This window comes from Loxodonta africana, chromosome 2 (genome assembly GCF_030014295.1).
Source record: "Loxodonta africana isolate mLoxAfr1 chromosome 2, mLoxAfr1.hap2, whole genome shotgun sequence".
Taxonomy (NCBI): Eukaryota; Metazoa; Chordata; class Mammalia; order Proboscidea; family Elephantidae; genus Loxodonta; species Loxodonta africana.
This window is the reverse complement of record NC_087343.1, coordinates 39,697,265-39,716,662: the sequence shown is the minus strand read 5'-3', so window position 1 is coordinate 39,716,662 and position 19,398 is coordinate 39,697,265. Positions and strand designations below refer to the sequence as shown.

Sequence of the window (19,398 nt, the reverse complement as noted above, 5' to 3'; positions counted from 1 at the left end):
GCCCAAAGCAGAGTGGATAATCAGTACAACACCTACATTGCATTCACTTTACCCCTCTGTCAAATATCAGCAGGTCATAGAAAAGACATAGGGTGATTTTGCTTACAAAATGACTTTACAAGGAAGATGCTGCAAATACACATGTAGTATGTAGTGTCTTTATGTAAATTCATTTTGTAGTCATATAGACAGACTAGGAAGAAAGGTCTGGTGATCCACTTCCAAAAATCAGCCAATTAACAACCCTATAAACCACAATGGCCAGATCCCATTGTGAGTGGGGTCACCACGAGTTGGGCCCAACTTGACGTCAGCTAACAACAATATGAGAAGAACTGAAGAAGCCTGACCAGGTGGTGTGACTTGATTTCCAAGACTGAATTAAAAACCAAAAAACCAAACCCAGTGCCGCCAAGTCGATTCCGACTCATAGCAACCCTATAGGACTGAGTAGAACTGCCCCATAGAGTTTCCAAGGAGCGCCTGGCAGATTGGAACTGCTGACCCTTTGGTTAGCAGCCATAGCACTTAACCACTATGCCTCCAGGGTTTCCAAGACTGAATTACTGGTATAAAATAACCTAACACATCCCTATTCTGAAAAAACAGGAAGAGCCAAAACACCACAAGTCACCAGCCAGAGAAGCCCTTTTATCCTACTGATTTGCAGAGTTCGAGAACTACCTCCCCTATTTTATTCAAGATCCAAAGAGTCATCTAAAAATACTTTCACAAGTTCTTGCTTTCAAAGCCGAAAAGATCACATTTGTGAAAAGTGGACAACATGAAATGCAGACAATGTCTATGTCTATTAGGTCTATATACACTTGCCTGGGTGGTATTTGTTCAAATACTATAGTCCCAGCGGCGATTTTATTTAGTCTGGTTGTTCCTAAGACAAACACACATAACTTCAATTAAATGCACATCCAAACATAGGGGAAACCATCTTGAAACAATTAGACTCTTACGGTAAGAGGTTCCAGACCCTGACATCCTCCCACTTCCTCCCATCCACCAAGGAAACAGAACAGATGGGGCAAGGGGAAGCCAAGCCAGACTTCATAAACACAGCCTGGAGCTATAACTCTCGGCCCTGCTTTATTTTGTTCTCTTCTGACCCAAGATGCCACCCTTCTTTTACTCCTTCCTAAATGAATTCCAGTCATCCAACTGTTTTTACTTTTCTTAACCCCCTCTTTGATCAGTCTTAGAGGGAGAAAAATTTGACAAGGTTTCTTATCTTTCCCTGAAGGAAAATATTCCAGGAAGGAACCGAAGAATTACCAAAACACCCATCTGGTTCTTGACCTCGGGTTATGGAAGCTTCTGGAGAATGTCTGAAGAGATGGCTGCCTTTGCCACCACATTCTTGGACCTTTGTGGCCCGTCTGGTTCTCTAGGTAGTAAAGGCTGAGTATTTCTCTATTTTGTTTTCATTAGAAGCTGAGAAAGGAGAAGGGCTATGTTGTGACATTCGTCAGGAAACCTCTTTCCTCCCTGAACCCCAAGTTAAATAACCCCTTAGAAATTTATCCATGAGATATTGCCAGCAAAAAGAGTGTTTTCCCCACAGGAACTATGCTGAAAAGTCACTTCCATAAATACTAATTGAATGTCTCTATTGTGCTTGGAATGGGGGCATATAATTCAGTGGTAGAATTCTTGCCTTCCATGTGGGAGACCTGGGTTTGATTTCAGCCAGTTCAACTCACGCACAGCCACCACCCATCTGTGGAGGCATGGATATTGCTATGATGCCGAAAGACTAGGAAAAAAGACCTGGTAATCTACTTCCAAAAATCATCCAATAAAAACCCTGTGGATTACAATGGTCTGATCCTCAACCGACCATAGGGATGAAGGAGGACTGGGCAGCATTTTGTTCCACTGTGCATGGGGTCACCATAAGTCGGGTGTCAACTCGACGGCAGCCAACAGCAACTGTACTTGGGAGAACAGGAAAGACAAAAACAACCGTGACAAATACACACACACACACACATATATATATATATATATATATATATATATATATATATTTATGAGCCTTGTTCTCAGAAAAGGAGCCCTGGTGGTGCAGTAGTTAAGTGCTCGGCTGTTAAGCCCAACGTTGGCAGTTGGAACCCACCAGCTGCTCTGCAGGAGAAAGATGTGGGAGTCTGCTTCTGTAAGGATCACAGCCTTGGATAACCTACTCTGTCCTATAGGGCCACTATGAGCGGGAACCGACTCAATGACAGTGGGTTTGCCTTGTGCCCAGGTGGAGGTATCGGAACTAATCCTACAGTTAATTCAGGGCATGCTGTAACAAACATGCCTTCACTTTCTCATCTGCAAAATGGAGGTGGTGATTTTTGTATAACTGTTGTGTGCAATTCTGTCACCAAGTTGCTAACCTAAATTCTCTATCTTCTTTCTAATGAATATCTTCTTGGACACAACTATCATAAACATTTCTTTCCCTTTCTCTCAGGTGACTATAAAAAGGTTGTCTTGCGCAGACTGGATTGGGGGAAGTGGGAGCCAAGAAGGCTGTACACTGGTACAAAAAGCAGTCCAAAACACAAGTGTGTATTACCTAAACCTTAGGATAGGTTTGGGAATGTGGGACTTTGGCACATGGCCCACACAGTGTTGACTTCCAATATAGCATCATGGGAAAAGATTTTCATCAACTCATACAACAAATATTTATTGAATATCTATTATAGGCCAGACAATGGGCCCGATAATAGAATTACAGTGGTAAACAAGAAAGGCACAGTCCTTTCAATCATCGAACTCAATCTAAAGCAGAAGGGGGATAAGAAGAAAAAATTACATTAAGTTGAAGAGGCAACTGATTTACCAAAAGATTTGGCAACAACCAAAGCCTGCTTACTTCTGGGGAGTTCTGACTACCAAGTCTGAGTTCCATTCAGCTCTGGCTCTGTACCCTATACCTGAGAGACAAGCCTCTGCAAAGGTGGAAAGACAAACCAAAGATGAGAGGGAGAAGGCTCAACCTGGAGGCTTTGACAGAGAGGACGAGCCAAGCTCATGCAGGACCAGGCTGATCTGAGGGGAGGTGGCTTCCGTCTTCCCTTTGTATAGCAACTAGCTCAAGTGAACCATCTTGTAGCTCCCAAAGCAACAGGCTATGTGTCTGTGCTACGGCATCCAACGGGTGGTGAGAAGAGGGTTTTAATTGGCAAAATTTGCTAAAATGTGTGTCAATCTTCTCCTGACAATTGACTTTTATCCTTACTACCTATTCATCAATCTACAATCAATCTAAATTCTAGATGATGGTTCTCCTTTCTGGCTGAATCTACAGGAAACATTTTAAAAATAATGATTCCTGGGCCTCTCTCCAGACCAAGTGGTTCAGAACCTCAAGTGGGACAGGGCAATACTGTTTTTTAAAAAGTACCCTGGGTGATTCTAATGCAGGAGCTGTCAGGATTGGGACTCAATAATTTAGGATAAGAGGAGAAGAGACTCCTGGACACCCTGGTAACTCAGGCTTGAAGCCACTCCCAAAGTCCACCTTTCAGCCAAAAGTTAGGCAGGCTTATAAAACAAACAGTAACACACATGAAGAACATGGTTCTCAGTTCAATCAAGTATAGGAGATCTAATGAGCAACACCTGCCTGAAAGCAAAGACGATAAGGCAGGACGGAACAGGAAACCCAGATGAATGGACACAGGGAACCTGGGGTAGAAAGGGAAAGGGGGAGAGTGCTGACACACTGTGGGAATTGCAACCAATGTCACAAAACAATTTGTGCATACGTTTTTGAATGAGAAACTAATTTGCACTGTAGACTTTCATCCAAAACACATATTTTAAAAAAATGTTCACTACCAAAGGGGTGGGGGGGTGGGGAAGAGAAGGGAACTGACTTATTAAGCATCTTCTGTAGTCTGGATACTTTTTACACAGAGTAGTTACAGCTGTTGGCAACCCTCCCATACTCTCTTAGTAAACCGAGAGCTTACCGATCATTTAAGACTTTGGCCATGGGTATTATATGGTGCTAGGAGCAGCCCACAGCCTTTGAGGGACAAGGAGCTCTGGGATAAATACCCTAGTTTCCTTACCCCTTGGATAAACACTGAGACATACTCTAAATTTGGAGTCAGAAAATCTTTTCTATAAAGGGCCAGATAGAAAATATTTTAGGCTTTGTGGGCCATACTTCCTTTGTTGTGCCTTCTAACCCTGCCTTTGTAGTGCAAAAGCAACCATAAACAATACGTAAAAGAACAGGTGGGGCTGTGCTCCGATAAAACTTTATTTACAAAAACAGGCAGCAGTTTTGTAAACTATTTACAAAAATAGTTTGCAGACCCCTGTTCTAAGCCTAAAGAGACTCTCAGAGGTCCTCAGCACAATGAGTCTCAGTCTCCTGTAACAGTAACCTGCCCAATAACACTCTCTGAATAGGTTACCTTCCCCTTCCAGGCTTTCTGGGATCACTGGCTATAGAAGCGGCTTGTGCTTAAGTCCTTGTTTCAGAGCCTGCTTCTGGGGCAAACTACCTACGTCTGCATCTTGCTCTATACGCATCACTACCCTGGTGGTTACATATTATCCCCATTTTAGAGTGAAGAAATTGAGGTTCAAGGATTACACAGCTCATCCATATTGGTAGTCCATATTAGAAGTCTATCTGACTCCAAAGTCAGTGATTTCTCTACAATACAACCTGAGTAAACATGTTGTTTTGTTGTGCATCACAGAGTATAGCCCTACTCACAGTGACCCCACCACAAGACCAAGGAGGACTGTCCCATGGGGTTTCTGGGGCTGTAATCTTTATGGAAGCAAACTGTCAGGTCTTTTTCCTGTGGAGCAGCTGGTCAGCTTCAAACCACCGACCTTTCGGTTAGCAGACCTTTTGGTTAGCAGCCAAGTGCATAACCACTGTGTTCCCAGGCCTACTTAAAGATACATACCATATTTTTACACAAATAATGTGCATTTTCTGTGCTAGTTTGCCAACTGCTCCCTCCCCCCACCAAGGTATTTTCGTAAACGCTGCTGTGCCAATTTTTTTTCCATGTTATAAAAAAATTATATATACATGAGTCCTGGTGGCACAGTAGTTAAAACCTCAGCTGCTAACCAAAAGGTCAGCAGTTCGAATCCACTAGCTGCTCCTTGGAAACCCTATGGGGAAGTTCTACCCTGTCCTATAGGGTTGCTATGCGTTGGAATCAACTCAATGGCAATGGGTTTATATATATATATATATATACACACACACACATACATATATATATATTTGATGGGCAATATATAATAATGGTGGGCAGGAGCAGAATACCACATATGACAAATTATAAAGCAAAATTCATACTACTACTGTAATTACAAAGGAGCCCTGGTGGCACAATGGTTAAGCGCTCAGCTGCTAACTGAAAAGTCGGTGGTTCAAACTGATCAGCTACTCCACAGGAGAAAAGACCTGGCTATCTGCTCCCATAAAGATTACTGGCCTGGGAAACCCCATGGAGCAGTCCTGTTCGGTCCTATAGGGTTGCTATGAGTGGGAACTGACTTGATGGCACACGACAATGGTGTAATTACAAGGAGCCCATTTCCCACCTTCCAACTGGTTGCAATCCTGGTGCTATTTGCTCTTTGGTGAAATCTTTGATTATACCTAGGAACAAATACAGCAATTCAAGGCACATAAATCCCAGTGTGTAATTTGCAACTTGAAGAGAATTAATGAGACTAAAATACCCCCCATATATAGTTTTAACATGCGGGGGTCAGTACTGATATTCCCCAGCTTAGGACATGATTCTGTTCCAATGACTCTATCCTACGTTGGTTCTGATGTAAGTCGAATACCTCGGCTTTTTTTTGTTTTGTTTTTAGTATTATTGCCTTTTATTAACAGAATCTTTTTAAATTCAATCTTTATGTGTTTTTGGGGGGTTGGCAGGATAATGATAACATCAGCAAATTACATGCTGCAACTCTGCACGTCGGATATATTACTGTATTGTACGTAAATAATGCTCACCCTCTATGTTTACTTGCCAACAGCTCCCTCCCCCAACAAGGTATCTCCTACCTGCACAATACTATTTTTTTTTTTTTACAGCAACGTGTAAAAAAAAAATTGGCAGGGTGGCACTTATGAAAATACCTCGTTGGGGGAGACAGTGTGGTTGACAGCCAAATGTACAAGGTGCACATTACTTGCGTAAAAATACAGTACTCACAATAAGATGTACCAAAAAAAAGGATGGTCACAAAGTGCGGTGCGCTGCAACTTGGAACTCGAATACTTAGTAAGTCAGGGACTACGTGTTAATTTCACAAAGTCCGCACACAGGCACTTGTGAAATCCTTCCATGGATACTAAGGATTCCAGAGAACACTTTGAAAACCCAGAAATGGCATTTAGAAACCAGTGTTTTCAGCTTACGCAGTCTTGCCCTCACTATCCTGCTTGGTGGCGCTGGCCCCCTTCTTGCCCAGCAGCGAGGCCACCTTCTCCGTGTCTCCATTCTCCACAGCCTGCAGCAGCCGGTCATCGTTCTTGTTCCACTCATTGATCTATGGAGGAAAGGGAAGACACAGAGCTAATGAACACCAGTGGCCACAGACATGCTACCTGGAGAACCTTAGTCCCCCTCAGCTCCCGAACCCTCCATCACTCAAATCAAAACCCGCCCCTAAATGGGTAACTTTAAAAATACCTTCCCCTTCACCATTGAGACACCCAAGACCGGTTTTCCAAAAGAAAACATCCACAGTTCAATGAAAGAGTGGCTGGTCACCAACTCTGAGATGAAGTTACTTCCGTTCGCTGAGGTTGGGAAGATAGACCAGTTTACACATTAGCTTATTTCTAGCCCAAGTGGACAGCTGGCTTCTCAGAACTTTGGCCTTTGACCTCGTCAACAGCTCACTCTGTCCACTGTGTTACAGAACCAAACCACCCAACAGCTAAAGGTTACCTGAGGTTTTATACACACTCATTCTTTAGCGGCTTTTACTACCACTCTTCCCTATTTCCTGGGCCCTGATTTTTGAGCTGTATACTAATTTCTAAGGAGCTGTCCATCCAGGTTACTGACTCAAAACATCTACCAGAAAGAAAGTTTCTTCCTGAGCAAGCTATTAAACATCAACCAGCCTTGAGCAGAGCCTCCACCACCGACAACTCCAACCCATCAGAATGACTCTGTACATTATAGCGACTGTAAACCTTTCATGTGCACCAAAGCTAGTTTTTACTCTTAGGAGGGAATGAGAACATCTCTATATGAGTAATTAGGCAGCAGGGAGCCATGGAAGGTTCTGGAGCAGAGGAATAACAGAATAAAATCAGTGCTTTAGGGAATCCTCTGCTGGTGTAGGCAGTACAAAGGTTTAAAGAGGTAGAGGAGGGAGAAAAGATATGTCAGCCCTCTCTTGCAGCAGGCCTCTGAGAGTAAGGCTACTTCCTGGCCCTTCAGTTCTGGACCCCACCTTCTGGGGAGAGTTGCTACCTTCCTCCCCAAAGCTTTCCACTGACAGTTCTCCTGGCCGGCCTCTTCCTTGTGACCCTGCAGATAAGGACCTCTAGGTGTTTCATATTAAAGGCTTCACCGTGGACTACTACAGAGAAGCAGACAGAGGAGATACTAGAGATTTAAAAGCTATAATAAGGGATTTTTACCAGATTACAGTCTTCCAGGGCCTCAGGAGTGTATTCTCAATCCACTAAAGGTCCCCGTCACCCCTCCAGCCCCAGCTTAGAGGCCGCGCCTCAGAGAAAACCCACGTGCCGTCAAGGCTCACAATGGATGTTTAGGGGAGAATTTTGCATCTCGGAGAGTTTCGGGACTGGGCTACACCCATTTCTCAGGACTCAGGGCTAAAACCAAAAACCCACTGCTGTGGAGTCTATTCGGACTCATAGTGACCCTATTTAAAAAAAAAAAAAAAAAGGGACCCTATAGGACAGAGGAAAACTGCCCTATAGGGTTTCCAAGGCTATAAATCTTTACGGAAGGAAGCCAAGTGCCACATTTTTTTCCCACTGAGCAGCCGGTGGGTTCAAACCACCAACCTTTCAGTTAGCATCTAAGCACTTTTAACCACTGCGACTCAGGGAAGAGGAAGAAAATTAGCAGTGCTTCTACTTGGCATGAATTTGAAGTTTAGAACTCCAGACTGACATGTATACATGCTGTCACCCATAACCTGTACCTCAGTCTCCTCAGTCTTTGGACTCCATGACCAGCAGGAAATCCCCCTAAAGCTCAAAATGCTTAATCCATAAAATTCTTCAAACCAAACTTTGCTAAGGATTAAGTTGACTGAAATACATTTAAGACCAATGATTCCTACCTACATTATTCTAAGAGGCAAAATTCTTCAATCGTTTAAGACGCTTCCCTGACCTAGAGTGACCAAATTAAAAATGGATTGGGAAGATCAAAAGGTTACTGAATCTGAGAGGACAAGACTGAAAGTACTCGAGCAGAGGGGAGGCCACATGAAAGGATTTTTTCTCTGTGTGCTGCCAAGCACTGAACTCTTCAGCAGAGAAAAATCCAACCGCAGGGGTTCCATAAAATTAGTTACATACAGGTCTTTAAGGCATTCCATTTCTATAGGATATAGCAAGGAAGATCTTCTCTTCCCTGCGCTTTGGAGGACAAGGTCGATGGCACAATTCTAGAAGTCTAAAATTCTTCTCTTTTGCAGAAGTCTCTCCTCAGTGCAGACCAGGAGTTACTTTTTTCTTGCAGCGGATGAAGAGAAGACGGCATGGCCACACACATCCAATGTTTAACAAAAAATCTGCAATGCCATTCAACAGGTGGGTGTGTGGTGAGCACCAGGAAGAGGAGAAGGAGGAGCGCTACAGATACTGAAGGCCAAGAGACCAGTTCAGAACGAACTGGGAAGGCAGGGCAAACCTGCAGTAGAAACCAGTTACTGTGGAGTTGATTCTGACTCATGGCGACTCCATGTGTGTCGGAGTAGAACTGGGCTTCATTAGGTCTTCAATGGCTGGTTTTTTGAAAGACCTTCCTTCCAAGGTGTTTCTGAGTGGACTCGAGCCTCCAATCTTTTGCTTAGCAGCTGAGTGCGTTAACTGTTTGCACTACCCAGAGATAAACTAGGTTAAAAAAAATAGACTATCTGTTGCAAAATGGTGAAAGAGGTAAGATTTTACTTGTAAAATTCTCACAAGGAGGCTAAAGCGTGGAGGCTAAAGGCTCCCAATTAGACCTCTGATTCAGGAATCAAGATTCTGAGTAGTGGGTCTTCCCAAGGTGAAATCACGGAGGTGCTGGCCAGCGCTAGCAGGGAGCTGCTAGTAACTTACTGTTCTCTGGTCCTGGGAGACGATACTCTTTACACTTGTAGTAAGCTCTGTTATGTACAACTAGGGGTCACTGGGTGGCGTAAAGAGTTAAGCGCTCAACTACTAAGGGAAAGGTTGGCAGGCACTCCTGACGACATGCTTCTGAAAAGATCTCAGCCTTAAAAAACCTAAGGAGCAGTTCTGTTCTGTGCACAGGGAGTCACCACAGGTAGGAATCGACTCAATGGCAACTAACAACAACACGCACTACTAGCCATTGCAGACCCCTTTGAGAAGCACAGCTTTCAAAGTTCCATTACGTCCCTCTTCTGAACCAGCCCAGAGATTTTACCTACAGCTTCTGTATAACCAATCTATCTGGTGCTTTGTTCTACACCAAAAATTTCATGGTCAGTCACAAGCAGAGACAAAACAGATGTTTTGTTTAAATGCCATTACTCTTAAGAATCCAGAAGCAAATTCCTCTCCATCACCTCCATTTCCTAGATGAGTGGTTCCAAATTGAAATCAAACCTTGAGAGAGAAAGAGAGTGTGTGTGTGTGTGTGTGTGTGTGTGTGTTGTTTATTTCAATTTACTGTCCAAAGGTAGGGCTGGTCAGGATAATAGGTGGTTTGAAATTTGGCCACACATCCCAAAGTAATTTATTCACACTCCAGAATCACTGAAGACTTCCAGAGACCCCCATCACATTAACCATGTTACCTCCCACCATCTCTCATGAAACCCTTTCCTCTAACTATTGCTCCTTTCAAAGGGCAGGCTTAGCTCTGCCTTCCCAGTAGTCTCCTCCGCCCTTTAGGGCGGTATTTTCAACTCATTCATGGGTTATAGCCAACATTTAAAGGAATAAAATAGGGGAGGGAGGGAGGAAAAGAGAGAGAGGGAACGAGAAAGGACCACATGTATAACATCCAGTAGGGTTAAATGCTTTAGGAAACTTTCGTTATATGTATATGTGTACTGGGTGGTGTTGTAAAATATATTTCTTACAGGGGGATCACAATGGGAAAAAAGCTGGAAGCCACTGCTTTAGAATGCTCTGTCACCTCAGCTGCCTCCAATGAGGCTGACTTTTAAAGCCTAGATCTACCCTGCAGACTCTCTCAAGCCTTTCCTGGTGACCTCTGTCTGCTTCTCTACTCCATTGCGTCCCCAGGGCCCACCTACTGCTCATCTCTGAAGCCCACAGTCTAGACGTGATGAAATACCGCATCCTGTCTTCCTCCTAGGGATCCGTGTGCGCTCATTTTAGCTCCCTCTCTTTGGCTCCCTAAAGGGACCGACAGCAGTTTTGATTTCTTACCCCCACGGCACCGAATAAGTGCTCAGTATTGGTTGCTGATTTTACCAGAAGGTTCTTCCTCTTGATTAACCTAAGTCTCTCTGTTATTACTGTTCTTTTTTATTGAAATATAATTCACATGACAGAAAATTTGCCGTTTTAAGTATACAATCCAGTGGTTTTTTGTATATTCACTACATTGTGCAACTATCACCACTATCTAATTCCAGGTCATTTCCATCACCTCAAACCTAAATCTATCCAGCCTTAACAAATACCTGTTTTTTCCATTTATAAAAGTCTTTCATTCTTTTGCAAATAATTAGTAAACCATGTTTCAGATTTTTGTTTTATTGGCTAAATAATATCAACTCCTTCACTGGTTTTTTTTTTTTTTTTTACTTTTCTAGCTTTTTAAGATTTTAATCATGTGTATACTTCCTCCAAATCTCATTACAACTAACGAGCCAGGCCTTATACGTCCAACCAGGGTGAACCCAGTGCCCTTCCCTGGGGTGTCACTACATACGCCGACTCCCAGGCCCCACTGTTGGAGATTCTGCTCTGTGGTTTGGGGTAGAGCCCTGGAATCCCTTAGGTTCAATCAGTGCTCTAGATGATTCCTACTGCAAGTTTGGGGACAGCTAAAACCTATGCTAATGCTAACCAGAGAATTTACTTGCAAGGATTTTCTTCCTCCACAACATGTTGTTAAGGAAGGGGATCAGGGCAGAGAGAATTTTTCACACTTTCTGCTTTCAGGACTAGGTCTTTTGTCTCCCACAAAAGCTTAATAAACATTAGGCTTTCCTTAAGAGTTGTTGCTATGGATTGAATTCTATCACCCAAAAAGATATGTTGAAGTCCTTCCCCTGGCAGCTGTGAATGTGACATTGTTTAGAAACAGGGTCTCTGAAGATGTTATCAGTTAACAGAAGGTTCATACTGGAATAGGGTGGGTTCTAATCCTTATATGAGTGGTGTCCTTAAAAAAGAAAAGACAAGATATAGAGAGACAGAGAGAAGACAGCCACATGACAACAGTTACGCTGCGGCTGCAAACCAAGGAACACCTGTGGCTACCAGAAGCTGGAATAGACAAGAAAGGATCTTCCTTTTGATCCTTTGCGAGAACGTGGCCCTGCTAACATCCTGAATTTGGACTACTAGCCTCCAGAACTGTGAGGCAATAAATGTCTATTGTTTTAAGCTACCCAGTTTGTGGGTTACAGCTGCCCTAAGAAACTAAGACAGTTACCTTTTACTTCAGACTCATTTCTGAGCTCAACTCCAGTTCCTTGTGGCCCCACCCTGCTCCCTTCTCTCACTGCGCCTCACCTTCCACCATGTTTTTCTTATCCCAGTTTGTTCCTTACTTCCCAACTCACACCCAAAGTCCTCAAAGGGGAGATGCTTAGAAACAGTTGCTCCTGTTTAATAAGAGGCAAGAGAGGCAGCACCTCCTCTGCCAAGTTCCCTGTGAGGAGATGTGGTCATTCCCAGGGACCTCCACGCTATCACCCCTTCCGGTTGAAGCTGGGATGGAGAGGGAAGAGATGAAGCTTGGGAGACATAAAACAACATTCTCCTGTTGCCTGTGCTCCACGCCATGCATGAATTACATCAGCCGGTCCTAAGCTAATATTCTGATTTTCTTTAAAACCTCAGGGACACAAAGCCCAGCATAGTCAAGTTTAGGATTCCTGTTGAGCAGTTTAAGAGTTCGATTTTAGCCCTGGCCTCACCAACATTCTCCTGTGACTCACATTTTTCCAATTTGTCAGAATGATGCTGCATTCTAATCCAAATGACTAATCCATTCTAAGCCAATCCAACAGTGTGTGCAAACCTCTAAGGCATACTCATACATGGGGGTAAGGACTGACACTGGACTCCCATAGAGACAAGCCCTGAAGTTCCTCCAAGTGGAGAGGCCCAGTCATGCCACCCTTGGGGCTCTCCCTCTTCCCACCCAGCTGCTCCCACAGTCAATTAAGAAGGAAGCACTGGGTGCTTCCTTCCTATTTAGGTGGCCTTGAGCAAGTCCAGGTCATCCAATGTTTCTGAGTCTCCATTTCCGTATCTCTAAAACAAGGAAAATCCTACCTATTTGCAAATAATCTTGGGAATTAGATGTAATATACGTACAGGGTCTGGCACACATTAGGCACCCAATTAAAAAACCCAATAAACGGTGGTTATGATCATCCTTGAATGAGATGACATGCAGTGTTCCTTCTTGATGAACGTTCAATGAATCTTAACATTTACAATTTAGGACTGACGGTCCATTGCCGTTTCAGAGGTAAACAATGCCTTAATTCAAAATTAAATCTGCAAAATTTCTACTTAAAAAAAAAAATCCTATTTTAAGGGGCCCTAGAGAAACATTCACAGACATGAAATTAACTATTTTATTGACTATGTCTCACTTTTCCAGGAGACTGTTTAAACAGATGCTATTTCAACAGAGCACGTCAGGCCCCATTTGCAAGTTCAGGAAGCCATATGTTACGTTCCAGAGACATGTGTAATGTGTCAGCTATGAAGGGCGGCATGTGGGAAAGGAAGGCCTTACCCTCCATGTGGGCTCCAAACATTCCTGCTAATATATCACAAATGAGATTTTCAATGGCTGGCCTGTAAGTTTCCTATTAATCAAATCATTTCCAAATGACATCCTCTTGCTTAAGAGTTTTCCCTCGAAACTTGGCCTCTTGGAAGCCTTGCCTGCCTCGTCCAGGGTAGCAGACTCCTTGTCAACTGTGTGATGAAGACTGGGGCTTTGGCAGCCGGCAATGTCTGCCCTTGGCCAGACATGGCATCACCTTTTTTATTTTGGTTTAATCGTTGGGAAATGAAAAGCCTGCAGAAAGCCAGTGGTCACAGACATCTGGTTGGTGGGCAGGCTTGAGTTTTGTACTGTATCAATCCAATCAAAATAATCTAGTGGCACAGAGCAGTCCAGGATGAGAAAGAGCTTCTTTGACTTGCTTTCAAACTCAAACCATCCCAAATTAGAATAGCTCGTGGTCTGTTCATCTGTTTGAGCAGCCACCTGGAGGAGTCTACTTGAGAGATTATCTTTGGAAGAGCTGCATTTTTCCCTCCAACTCACGGAGACCAGACTGTTTCGCCAATATAATCAGCAAGGCCAAGATGAAAGTGAGACAAAATTGACAGTGTTTTGGCTGGGAAATCTTCAGATTCATGCCATCCCCGAAATAATAATAAATAAATAACACACGCCTCATCATTTTAAGACAGAGGACAACAAACAGGCAGGCTGCAGGCCCAGGTGATATTTTCCCCTGGTGACTATACCACCCAGTACTCATGTTGTAAGCTGCTGTTGAGTCAGCCCTGACTCATAGTGACCCCATACACAGTGGAACAAAAAGCTGCTCAGTCCTGTGCCATCCCCTTGATCAGTTGGGGTTCAGACTGTACTGATCCATAGGGTTTTCACTGGCTGACTTTTTGGAAGTAGATCGCCAGGCCTTTCTTTCTCATCTTAGTCTTGAAGCTCTGCTGAAACCTGTTAAGCATCACAGCAACACATAAGCCTCCCGTGATAGATGGGCAGTGGCTGTGCTTGAGGTACACTGGCCAAAAATCTAACCCAGTCTCTTGCATGGAAGGTGAGGATTCCCCCGTGTATCTATCTATTAGGTGCAAAGTAATAAATAAGATTCTATAGAAGTTACAAAAATAACTGAGACCTAATTCCTGTCGTTCATTCATTCAGTAAATACTCAGTGCCTTTTATATGGGCAGCACAGTCTTTCCTAAAATGTAGCCGTGAGAACTATGCCAACAATACAAAACAGGGTACTGGATGTGGTAAAGTGAGCGAAACAGAGAACCGGCACCAAAGAAGGGAAAGATAACTCTCAGCCAGGCAGGCAGGGGAGGCTTCTGGACTGGATCACAAACTAGACCTTGCCATGAGTAATATTAGGTTAATGGAGGGAAGACAAGACATGGCAATGGAAAAATGCAAGATGTATTTACTGGACAGTGGAAAGAGCAAGTTGAGCCAAGTAAGGCCTTACAAGACTGTTCTCTTTAGTGTTCCTGGAAAACCTAGCAAATACACCATGACATTCATTTGACAATTCTCCCATTTCGGCAAGTCCAGTAGTTTCAAAAAGAGCCTTCCATATAGCGTTTAAGTTACTTCACACTGATACATGATAAGGCCATCTAAAATGACAGTTCCCCTTCTATACGTTTTACTTCAGATTATTCACACACGCAGCTCACTGTCTCTTCTACTTATCATGAAACAGGTGTGCCTGATGTACAACTAATCCATCACCCCCCTTTAACTGACGGCATCAGTGATTCCTGTGGTCTTTCACAGAAACGCTATAAACTACGTCACAGACATAACACATAGTTATAAACAGGTCCATCCAGAAATAGGCTGGTCCCTCTGGGCACTCCCTCCATGACTTCACCAAGCTATTCCTGCTCATTGCACCCTTCTGCTAAGCCCTCCCCAGCCACCTGGGGCAGTTAGCTCTCCTCGTCTGGCCCTCCCATGCTTCTCTTCAACAGCACTTAGCACAGCTGTAATTCAGTAGGATTTTTTAAATTATCTCTAAAGGTCTGTCAACCTCCCGCTGGACTGGGGCTTCCAGGGCATGGTCAATGGCCAGCATCTGTCTTCTTTAACTTTGGGCTCCTGGCCCTCACCCACCGCCTGCTACATAGTAAACACTTGATTCAGAGCTGTTCATTGAGCAGCTTTGTTTTTCTTCCTTGTACCGCAGGAGCCATTATTGATTCACCCCTTCTCCACTGACTCCTTTATCTAGGTCTACATATGTACTTTAAGGCTCCATCATCCTGCCAAGTTCCTTCCTCTGACTACGGTGATGAATGTTAAAATGCTACTCTTTGTTTAAAGACTATGTCACATGAGGTCAAAGCATGGTCTGATGGGGGCAGAGATAAGCCTGGGAATAGATGAGGCCAGCTTTACGCTTCAGGGAGAGAGAGAGTCTCATCCAATTCAAGCGGTTCAACAACTCATTTCTTTAGTATCCATTATATATTAAAGGTCCCTGGGTGGTACAAACGGTTAATGTGATTGGCTGCTGACTGAAAAGTTGTAGGTTCAAGCCCACGCAGAGATGCCTTGGAAGTACTGGTGATCTACTTCTGAAAAATTAGCTGTTGAAAACCCCACAGAGCACAGTTCTGTTCTGACACACATGGGGTCACCATGAGTCAGAGTCGACTCCTTGGCAACTGTTTTTTGTTTGTTTGTTTTTTATATCAAGTATTATGCTAAGTCCTAGGGATAAAAAGATGGACATGAAATAATCTTGGTCCCCAGGAGCTCACAGACTTCTGAGGACAGAAACATACCCAATAATTACTTACGATTTGCCACTGCTAGACCAGTGCTGTAAACTGAGTCCTATGAAAGCCCTGAGAGGATACCACTACTACTAAGAAGAGCTAGTAATTTATAGTGCTAGCAACTTATTACATCATAATTTAATCTTCACAATAACCCCATGAGGTAGGTACTATTAGCCCATTTTATAGATGAGGAAACTGTGGCATGGAGAAGGTTTTTTTTTTAACTTGCGTAAAGTCACACAATTTACAATACAGTTGGTTCTCTCAAGAAGAGAGAGCTAAGGCAGTTCAATAGAAAGGAAAACGAAGGAAGGAACTTTTTAAGATGAAGAAAAATTGAATGTGTTTAAAGATTGAAGCAGCAAAGGAGTCAGTGGGCAAAGAGGGAGAAAGAAAGAAAGAAAGAAAGAGAGGAAAGAAAAAAAAAGAGAAGAGACAAAGCAGAGAATATATGTGAGAACATAGGCGGGTGTGGATAACTGATAAAAGGGGCTGGAATCATGACTGGAGCCAGGCAGAAAGCCGATCTCTACAAATGAAGGTTGAGCTCTGCCTCTGAAATAGTAAGGAGGAAGAAGAGAATGAGCTATTGACTCACAGAAAGGAAGGCAGAGTTTGTGCTTTAAGGCTTATGTTTTCTTGGGGATACAGGAGGCAAAGTAACCAGGATCAGTGGTGGGCTAAGAAGCTTGAGGAAAAAGGTTAACGTTGCCAATAGCTCCTGGGGGAAATGAGAAAGGAAAGCCACTTAAAATGAGTAAAGGGGTTTTCAAGGAGCCCTGAAGGTCCAGCTGAGAGTGGAAATTATGACTCCATAAAGAAACCACTTTGTAGTGCTGTGTGATTTTTCACAGGAAGCATCGGTTAAGAAGGGAGCAAGGGGTGGTTGGCTTGATCCATGACTGGAGACTGGAAAGACAGGTAAAGCAGAGATCCAGAGGCCACAGGATGGCAGGTGCCAGTGAGAGGGGACATGAAACGATAGCAGGATCAGGGATGGGTAAGGACAAGGCCCAGGGAATAGCCTTACAGACCAGAGGTGGAGTGTTGGACGTGTTCTTTATATGAATGTTAGAGTTCCCAGGATGATGGCAACAGACAGAAGAAATGAAAATAGAGAGCCAGAATCCAAAATCCTAGGAAAATATCAGGGAGGAACACAGCCTGTTGCTGTAGAGTCAATTCTGACTTGTAACATCCCTGCAGGACAGAGGAGAACTGCCCCACAGGGTTTCCATGGCTGTAAATCTTTACAGACGCAGACTGCCACATCTTTCTCCTACAGAGCAGCTGGTGGGCTCGAACCGCTGACTTTTTGGTTAGCAGCCAAGTGCTTAACCACTGTGCCACCAGGGCTCTCCTGGGGCAACTCAGAGGTCTTTAAAAGGCAGTGAAGAAGATGAGATGAGGGTGGCCCAGCATAACTAAAGAACAGTCATTGTCAACTGAGAAGTGAATGATGAAGGCTGTAAAGCAAATGGGCCAAACACATGAGAAGACATGGCTTCCTAAGATTTACCGAGTTCCTACTTATGTTAATCCCTTCCAGGTGTCAAAAAGAATTGATCTCATTTAAGTCACCATAACCACCTATACTGGATTGAACAGTGTCCCCACCCTCCCAAATTCATGGCCATTTGAACCTCAGAACACGATCTTGTTTGGAAATATGGTCTCCACAGAAGTAATCAAGTTAAGATGCCATCCTACTGGATTAGGGTGGGCTCTAAATCCAATGACTGGTGTCCTTATAAGGAGACAGAGATTTAAAGACACAGAGGAGACACCGGGAAGAAGGCCATGGAGCCAGAGACCAGAGTGATGTAGCTGCAAACCAAGGATTGCCAGCAACCACCAGAAGCTAGGAAGAGGCTATGAAGGATTCTTCCCTAGAGTCTTCAGGGAGATCAACACCTTGAGTTTGGACTTTTGACCTCCGGAACTGTGAGAAAAATAAATTTTTGTTGTTTTAAGCCACCCAGTTTGTGGTAAAATCAACACACCACCCTATGAAGTAGGTATTGTCACCCTCATTTTACTGATGAGGAAACTGAAGCTCAGAAAATTTAAGTACTCTTGTTCAAGGTTACAAAGTCAGAAAGTGGAAGAGTTAGAATTCAAACCCAGTCCTCAGATATTCTTACCACTGCACAGTCCTGCCTCCCACTGAGGAAGACTTCCAAAAAGCAAGCCTACCAGAACACCCGATCACAGCATGGCAGGCCATTTGAGATAGAGGGAGAGGCATCAGTTCCGTGGTATAAAGACTAAAAGCCCAGTGCTTTACGTCTTTTTAAAATGCAGGAACCATGTCTAAAGCAAATTCAATATCAAATATGAAACTGTAGTTATACAAAAGTGATCACAGCACGATTGTTTACTTGACAAACATGTTCACAATAGGCCTCTTTGAATAGCAAGCTCTTGTAAAAAATCCTAAATGGGACTTGAGTTACTCAAAGAAACACTGAGTGCTTACAGGGAGGCACACACGTAACAGTAAATACCTGAAGGCCTGAGTGAGGCTTTCCTTGCACGTAGGATGCTCAGAGACACATCTGGCTACAATCCAAGCACACACCAAAAGTATTTTTGGCATGTATTTGAGCATAAGAAGCAGCCACAACTTCTGAGCTCTGCTCTTCATCCAAATGGCACAATATAGATTTCACATGAAGTATCTGGACAAAACGATTTCATCCACAAAGTTTGCTTAAGTGCACTTTAAGTCTCTGACTTAAAGCTCAGCGTAGAGGATTAGGGTGGTCCTGCCTTGATCATGCCCAGGCATCTTGCCCTTCATAGATGGTATAGGATTACCATGGGACAAAATGATAACTAAGAAATTAACAAGACACAAAAGAGGTGCCTGAAGTCACAAACTATGTGAGATCTGACTGCTCTGTTTTTCTGATGGCCGTCTACTTGCCCTCCCCTCACATGCAAACACACACACACGTACAGACATGTACACACACACACGCACACATACTCCCTTCCAGAACCAGTTAGTTCAATAGGTGAGAGCAGGGATCTTCAGTGGGGTAGGGGTAGCTTCCAGGAGTAGGGTATTCCAATTGCCTACGACTCATTTGCTTGTTTGCAAACCCAAAGGTTAGGATAGGAGGCTAAGGCAGGGTTCCACACTTGGTGCCCCTAACCCTAGTTAAGTATAAGTCATAAGTGACTGGAGTGGGTTAAATAGTGTCCCCCAAACATTCATGTCCATTTGGGCCCTCAGAATGTGATCTTATTGGAAATAGGGTCCTTGTAGGTTAATTTATTAAGGATCTTGAGATAATATTATCCTGGATTCAGGGTGGGCCCTAAACCCAATGGAGCCCTCGTGGCACAGTGGTTAAGAGTTTGGCTGCTAACCAAAAGGTCGGCAGTTCGAGTCCACC

General features: G+C 43.7%; 1 protein-coding gene across 4 annotated transcripts in view; it reads right to left on the bottom strand.

Annotated features, from left to right (window-relative positions):
• The window catches only part of RAI14 (retinoic acid induced 14), a 201,418-nt gene that overhangs the window by 72,862 nt on the left and 109,158 nt on the right, over positions 1-19,398 (bottom strand). For all 4 annotated transcript variants that reach the window (XM_010588088.3, XM_010588089.3, XM_010588090.3 and 1 more), the window contains exon 3: positions 6,434-6,564. In XM_010588088.3, the coding sequence (XP_010586390.1) occupies positions 6,434-6,564 (131 nt within the window). The remainder of the gene's footprint in view (positions 1-6,433; positions 6,565-19,398) is intronic.